Source organism: Sinocyclocheilus grahami, unplaced genomic scaffold (assembly GCF_001515645.1).
Source record: "Sinocyclocheilus grahami isolate Dianchi unplaced genomic scaffold, SAMN03320097.WGS_v1.1 scaffold424.1, whole genome shotgun sequence".
Classification (NCBI taxonomy): domain Eukaryota; kingdom Metazoa; phylum Chordata; class Actinopteri; order Cypriniformes; family Cyprinidae; genus Sinocyclocheilus; species Sinocyclocheilus grahami.
This window is the reverse complement of record NW_015505603.1, coordinates 7,846-16,515: the sequence shown is the minus strand read 5'-3', so window position 1 is coordinate 16,515 and position 8,670 is coordinate 7,846. Positions and strand designations below refer to the sequence as shown.

At 34.9% G+C, this 8,670-nt stretch overlaps 1 protein-coding gene across 1 annotated transcript in view; it reads right to left on the bottom strand.

Moving 5' to 3' along the window:
* The window catches only part of LOC107551442 (dual specificity protein kinase CLK4-like), a gene marked incomplete at its 5' end in the record, with an annotated part of 138,892 nt that overhangs the window by 123,728 nt on the left and 6,494 nt on the right, over window positions 1-8,670 (bottom strand). The window contains one exon of the mRNA XM_016233045.1: window positions 7,287-7,356. Coding sequence (XP_016088531.1) covers window positions 7,287-7,356 — 70 coding nt within the window. The remainder of the gene's footprint in view (window positions 1-7,286; window positions 7,357-8,670) is intronic.

The following is an 8,670-nucleotide window of genomic DNA, read 5'->3' as shown; positions in this document are numbered from 1 at the left end:
ATACAAATATACTATAAACATACTTGTATTTCAAGTGCATTTTTAATACATTTAATAGTATGTTTTGTTTTGTTTTTCACCAAAGTATATATGCTGCTGTCCTTTTTTAGTGTACTTTATGAATATTTGTAATGTACACAACAATATATAATACATTAAAGTTTTCTAGATATCAAAGTGTGTACGTGTGTGTGTATATATTGAAAAAAGCAGCTTTATAATATACTAGTAGTGTAATGCTAATGCATTTCAAATTAGCTGAAATACAATTGAAATGTACTTGAAGTACATTAAAACGATGCTTCAAATATACTCTAACTGTAGTTCATGAAGTATTAAAAGGACATTTTAAAATGTATTTTAAGAAATACACTTAAATTGCACTAAATACACTTAAAGTGGTTCCATTTTAACACAATTTCAATATATTAAATATATTACAAATAGATTAAAATCCAACTTAAACATATCTTGAAATAATCTTAATATACTTAAAGTTGTTTCAAAATAATACATTTAATATGCACTTAGTATAGTATAATTTAAATATAGTAAGTATGTCTGAAAAAGCACAATTTAAATATATTTCTTTTTCACCTGGGTTTCCCTGTACTAAAAAAAAACTAATAAAATAACACTTAATTTAAATATTTATTTTCCTTATCCAGTCTTATACAAAGCATGCTGGGAACATAGAAATCCACTGCCTAATTTCCAAAGTCATCAAGACAATTATATTAAGTTAGTACAACTTCATAAAAAACAAAAAATTCATATTGTGGTTCTTTGCCATTTCGCTAAGCCTCTAATCAAGAAAGCTTACTTACAAGCAAGCTAGAAGTGCACATTGCAGTAATGTATATAGATGCAGATCTGAGATCAGGTTCAAAGTGGGAGTTCAAGGAGAATCCATTGTGTGAAGGTGGAAAGCCTCTCAAAGCAACTGATGCACACAAGCGTAAAGTGTTAACCGTTTTTCATGCTCTCCCTCGTTAAATTTAATGGCAACTTTCCATGTCACCTGTAACTTTCAATAATGAAACTTAACACAATATAATCACTTCCATTCCCCCACACGTGCCTCTCATTGCCAGCAACACCTTGGCACACTGGAATTTAGTGACCTACAGTAAGAGCGCTGTGTCAGACTCCACACTGGGGAATGCAATTCTGGAATGCGGCCCACACGTGGTCATAAATCTGATGAAATTAATATAATTTTTAATGGTAATTAAAAATGCCAGTAATGAAACCTTTCTATATGTGGTTTGATCAGTGACTCCGAGATAGATGTAGCTACGCTGCCCAATCCACTGCACAAGAGTGTTGTACTAAATTAATTTTCCATGGTGTATTTGTTGGGTCTTAAAAAGAGACATGCTTTAATAAATTTGCCCCATTATCAGCCATGAACTCCAGGGACAGTAAAGGTCATCGAGCACAGGAGGTTTAACAGGGCCTTCTATTTTAGTTAACACTGCAAGCTATGCTGAGAGACTGTTTGAGATGCCACACAAATCTCCTCCGTACCAAATACAAATCATACTTCTTGTACAGTACAAGCCTGCAGACAAAAATGGCAAGATATATTGAGATAATATCGTGTTCAAAAATAATGTAAAAATACAGTTAACAAAACATCACATGCAATTTTCTAATCTAAATAAACTGATCAGTGCTCTAAAAAAAGGTGCATTTGTTAATTTTTAAAGATAAAATAGAATTAAAATGACTAAATGATTGATTGATTGATTGATTGATTGATTGATTGATTGGAATTTAATTGCAGTATGTGAGCCTTGAAAATGACTTTTGTTTTGTGAAGCCAAATGTAGTCAGGATGTGAAAATAAATCATATTTCTACATGTTCACATTTTTACAATATATTTACTTTCGTCTGAATGTCACTCATCTTATTGTGCATGATTCATACATTATTTCCCACAGAATATTGTTTTTAAGGCAAAATATGTCACAATAAAGAAGTTAAATGCATTTAAAAGAGTTTCATGTTGTTTTTAAACCATAAATCTGAGCACACCACCTGCCCCAGTGAACAGATAGCTAGAAATGTTTTATAAGTGGCCGGGGTCGGTACGGTTGAAGTATTTAGACTCTGCTTCAGACCACCGATTTACACCAACAGGCCCGTGAGCTGTTTATTTTTCAGATGGAAGAATGCACAGGGTGTGACTTTACAAAGCAAACTTTAATAAGATGCCTGTTGAAAGACAACTGAAGGTGAACACTGAAGCAAGCAATGGAGATTCGGTCTGGTTGAAGGGCCCGTCATGCCACCCATACAGAGGCTGGGGTCAACATCCTTTGCTCCTCTTAACCTGCTTAGTCATTTTGACTGCTGTCAGAACACAAGTGATCAATATCATCAGTAATATAAAAGATGGCTTAACATTAAATGATTTTCAATTAGTGGGTAGTGGCCCAAAAATGCAAGACAGAAGGGGAAAACATGCTGTATGCCAATAATTATATTCGTATTAAATATTAATAAATAAATAAAAGGTTTATTAATCCTGTATATCCTGACATTTGAAATAATTGTCAGAATCTATTTTTAATCACAACCTTTTTTTTCTTTCTTTTTTTTAATGAAATGTTATTCAACCTTTAGACTTTTTTTTTTAAATTTTCAACAAAAGTTTGCATTTGTGATTTTGTTGAATATCATAGGTACAGTATGTGATACATCTGGACCTCATATTCAAGGAAAAAAACATGCAAAAATATGTAATTTGATGCAGTTGCTGATATTTATATGGCCAAAAAGAAAGATGAAATTCTGATAGCTTGTAATATAATCAATGAGATCTATATAACAGTATAATAGACGACAGACGAAAAAAGCCTATAAATATCAGTTGTATTAGTCGTTCCTCAAAATCCGGATGCGTCATATTTGATACTTTTTTTTCTAAAAGAAAACAAATGCACAGATAATCATGTAAACCTAAAAAAAAATCATCATAAAAAAAAAAAAGGTGCTTTGGTCCAGAAAGAGAAATATTTTTCATCTTGAAATATTTCTAAGAATATAAAAGTTACTCTTATGTTTACTTCATAAAAAATAATTCAGCAAAAAGTGTCGCCACTTGTTGTCCAATGTAAAATAGGTCCTGAAGCAAAACCAGCACTGCTTTATAGAATGGTTTATGTCCCATGTCTTTTGCACAGCCGTGGGCATGCAGCGTATCTAATTGCACCACTTCCTAGTGAGATATTACACATATGCACATGCCCTAGCCGGATATTTTAAGCCAGACCTTTTGGAGGGATGAAAGTAAATACAGTGCTGAGTCCATCAGATCCCGCTGCCACACCCAAAACCCTCTCTGATTTCTGTGCGCTTCCAAAAACCCATCCAGATTAAGCCTTTCTGACACCTTTTGTATGTTAATACCACGTACAGTCATTAACAAGTCGGAGATCAATTATTCACTGATGTTTAATATTGTAATCTCTAGCAGGCGAAATAGGAAATGCTGTATCTTACTGTTACTTCAAATGAGATGAGCCCACTGATATCCAATACTTTCAGCTGTGATTTGATGTACCTGATAAAACTGTGTGACTATGAGTAAATGCTGCACAATATCCTGGCCGCATTGGCCGTCCACTTAAGACTTTGAGTATGTGAAGGCAGGTCAGAGTTCACCAAACTTGAACTTTAATTTGCAAAGGAATGCAAAACGTCTACGAAAGAGCTTGCGTTTACAGTCTCCCATGTTTGCATGCATATATGAATGAATGTCAATGAAGCATAAAGTCTAGTCGCACTTTATGATTGAAAAGGTAGACTAACATGCAGTGTGCTGCAAAGGGAATGTCTATTAATTTCCTATTTTGCTATTGGATATCTTGTGCCTTAAACAAAAAATTCAAAATTTCACAGATATTTTTATCCAAAATCAATTATAGCGCATTGTGAGTATTTTATTTATTTTTTACTAGTAATGTTAAAGGAATAGTTCACTCAAAAATTAAAGTTTGCTGAACATGTACTCACTCTCAGGTCATCCAAGATGTAGATGAGTTTGTTTCTTCATCAGAACAATGCATCCTCTGTAGTGAATGGGTGCCATCAGAACGAGAGTGCAAACAGCTGATTACAGCATCACAATAATCCACAAGTAATCCACACAACTCGACTGGCTTATAGCTGAAATAGGAGTCCTCTATCCATAATATTGTTTAATATTGTATCCACAATATTGCTAAATGCAAAGGATCCATTGGTGAGCAAGTGATGTAATGCTAAATTTCTCCAAAGATGATGAATGAATAAACTCATTTACATCTTGAATGGCCAGAGGGTGAATACATTTTCAGCACATTTCCAATTCCTTTGATTAATGAGTTCCATGAGAATCGAACCCTCAATTCTGATATATCGGTAGCATTCTCTGCTGTTTGAACTACAGGAACAGATTTGATGCTATGAAGCATCATTTAGATACCAGCCAGCAAATCAGATTTGAGGCCAGATCAAGAAATTGTTTGCGATTTTTCTGTGCAACACCCATCAGATTTTCAGCAGGCGGTCCATGAGCATGACTTTTGAGGCTGAGACTTGGCAAAACCTGGAATGCATTTATATTTATGCATTTGGCAGATGCTTTTATCCAAAGCAATTTACGTGCATTTAAGGAACATGTTTTATCAATTCATGCATTCCCTGAGACCTGAACCCATGATCTTGGCATTCCTAATGCAATGCTGTACTGTTTGAGCTACAGGATCGCTATCCACAACAAAATGGACACAGATAATCCTAGTCCATTTACACAAAGTATGTTAAAAAACTAATCAATTAATCAACAAATGAAATGGGCATTAAACAAGACGAAGAGACCCTTGGCTTCAGTCAATCACTACCAAACAAACACACACCACACCTACAGCTCAGATGTTTCCTGAATAGACTTGTGCATGTTGCATGGTGACTTTCAACAAAGGGTGACGAAAGACAATAAATCCTTAGGGCAATGAATGTAGGAAAGGGAAGAAATGTGTCCTTGACCTTGTCCAACCTTTCCAAGGACTAAATAGAGTGAAGGAGAACACGCAAGCCTGAAAAATGAGACAGGAAGATGTGACTGAGTTAAAGATCTCTCGTGCTTTCATTTGAGAGTTACAGCTTGTTGTCAAACAGTGCCTGGTGAAAATGGGTGATAACAGACGGGGCATCGTTTAGCATGCAAGGACAACCATCTCAGTCGACAGTTAATTAGGGAGAACTCATTCCACCATAGAAATGAATAGAGGAAGAAGAAATAAAAGAAGCTATGTGGTTAAGGAGAGAGACATGACAGGGGCCTCCTTCAACACTTAGCTCATTTCTACAGTTTTGATAAACTTCAGAAAGTGGAAAAAAAACATCACAATTGTGTTTAGCATGATCAATACTTGTATTTTAAAAAGGCAACCTTCCTCTTTATTATAAAATGCAACCCTTCAGGAGTGTGTTCAATATATATATATGTATATATATGTATATATATATATATATATATATAATTGTGTGTTTGCTAATGCTGATATTGTAATCCTTTTTGGATTATTGTCTTTATGTGTAATAGGTGCTGCGCTATTTTGATTATGTATTCACTGGTGTCTTCACATTTGAAATGATAATCAAAGTAAGTTCATGGATTGTTCTGGTTTTCATGTAAGTTTGCAAGTTTGCAAAATTAAACTGTGTGTGTATATATATATATATATATATATATATATATACACTGTATATATATATATATATTTCTTTCGAAAACTTAAATTAAGATAAATTCTCTAAAAAAAATTTATTCTCTCCAAATTTTTTAAACTCAAAAGGCTTTTGCAATCAATTATAGTGGCAAAAAGCCCCCTAATCAATCATAATAATAATCATAATAAGGAATGGGTTAAAAATTACAGCATTCTCTAAATTATAGCAGACTGAAAAATTTAAATTATTAACAATAAAATAAGGTTGAAAAGGGTTGAAAAGCCTATCCTTTGAAGGTGCTAAGCAATTGTTTTTCTCAAATTTCATTGTTTCTCACACAGAGCTATCGTATGGCTTCAGAAGACAGAAAATAAGCACTTTTATCATACTTTTATGGTGTTTTTGCATCCTTTTTGTAGCTTAAAAGCTTTATTAATTGCAACTGCATGAGAAAAAATAAATTCAACCTTTGTGCTCCATGGAATAAATAAAGTCATTCAAGGTTTTAAACTATTCCTCTCATCAGTGTCCTTCCAAGCAGCTCCTGTAGGGGGAGACACACTATAACCTGCCCAGTCTGTGGTGGAGACAGAAATACTTCTCCCTCTGATCCTGCCTGCCAGGACCGCTCAACACGCTTCAGGTTTCAGGTGGCAACTATTGCTTCTAAAATGAAAGGGTCTCACTTTACAGTTCGGTGCCTCTGTTGGTCCTTCTGCGGCACTACCCACACAAACAAACAGAAATACACACTCACACAGACGCATACTTGGGGCCCCTTCACACACACACACACACACACTCACACTCAGAACCTATAAACAGATGCTTATGACCTCCCTCTTGTCCTGCGCCACCGATATCTCCCCTCAGATGTGAAACCACATACATTTATGGAAACACTGGATTTTATAAGCACCATGACTTGAGATGTAAAAAGTGATTGTGAAAAAGAAAATGACAGACAGCAGTTCCACAAAGTTTCTCAATGCACCCGAACTCAAGTTACCACCAACCCCATATTTAACAACCACATTTTGTGAGAGAGGAGTCCAAAAAACTCTCTGCAACCACCAATTCATCAATATGCAACAGCTCCACATTTTCTCCTTCCCTCTGTATTTAAAATCACAATTGGAAATGCACAGAGCAGTATGAAGTGATCTATAATCATGATGAGTTCTAATTGCCTTAGGAACACTGCATGTAACAAACACTTATTCAAAGTTTTAGGGCTGGTTTGACGTCCCGACTCCAGTCAGCCAACATTATCACTAAATAAACTCTAAAAGCATGATAGGCTGATTATAAGACTTCTAAACAGACATTAACTATTTAAGGTATTTTTTAAAAAGAATAATACGAAAGACATGAAACTAGAACAGGAAATCAATTGACGCCATTACCCAAAAATATTTGGTTGCAAAACAGCTTTGCAATCACTGTTCAAGAACAAGGCATTAATGAATTGATCACATTTTCTATCAGGTTTCATCCCGGAGTTCCCATGTTTCGGAACTGAACGGTCCGTTATAAGACTGTCAGAGCAGATTCATGTACCTGGAGGACAGTTGCAGTCTTGTGTCACGTCTCTCACCACACGCAACTTCGGCATCGCTTCATTCAGCCTCTGAAAAGTGAAATACAACAGAGAGAAAAGTAATTATTCAAATTTGGGGAGATCAAATTTTAAGAATCAGTCATTAATAAATCCACATTGATTGAGCAGTAATCTGACTATTGAAGAGACACCATAAGTGTCAGTGTTGCTCATGGTCCTACTTGTTTATAGAGGAAAAATAATATGTGAATTTGCTATTACTCCTTAGTTAAAAAGGTTTCAAAAACACTGGCAAACAACATAGTATGATTATTTATATAGTACTGGATTACATAGTAGCCTACAGATTATATAGTATTCTGCTGCATTCTTTTATTCTGACGTTTCACATGTTTGTAATTTATGATAATTTTACATATTTTAGCTCAGTCTGACAGCCACATCTCATCGATCAAGAACTGATCAATACTAAAAGTCATCGAACTATCGGAAACTAACTGGAGACTTTTTCCAGCATGGATCAATCTGCGGACGGAAATACAGAAAGCAAACCGAATGCTGCGAAACCGCTTTATCAGCGTTATTTAGTGTCTTTTCCAACCATAGCGTGTTTAGTGTTGTCGCTGAGTTCAGTAGCAGTGTGTTTTCTCATGACTTTCAAAACGCATCGGCTGGAGAGCAGGCTGCGCGAGCTGGAGATGAAGATGACGGGCATCTGTCAAGAAGCATCCCAGGACGTCTCTGTTCCTCTGGAACTGCGGGAATCCATTGAAGCACTCTTACAGGAGGCAAGCCTTTTAATTCTTCATAAAGGAAAGCTGCAACACCATCCAAATGTTTCGTCCTACTGTTTCACGTGTTTCTGCATTATGTTGATTTTATTCAATTTAATTTAGACTGATTAATTCACAGCTAGTTATAATTAATCCCATCAACGCCTGCTCTTCAGTTGCCAGTGCATTTGAAAGCATAAATATCTATCTATCTATCTAAAAGGATTAGATTTAAATATAATTCTGCATGTGCAGCAACAGGTGCTTTTATGTGATAAGGGATTTATAAATAAACATAATTAAGTTGATTTATTTGGATTTTACTGGTAAATACTTAGTAGTAAAGATTGTTCTCGTTATAGTGTATTCATTAAAAAAATTAAAGTGAATACACTATATATGTTTTCCCAGTCATGATTATGTTAAGAATTACAGAATGTATTACAGAATATATATATATATATATATGAGAGCGGGGCACAAAGTAACACTTTTTGACTTTCTCAAATTGTGTAAATCCACATGGGGTTCAGAGTACACTCTAAAAAATGCTGGGTTGTTTCAACCCAATTTTGGGTCAAATATGGACTAACCCAACTGTTGGGTTAAA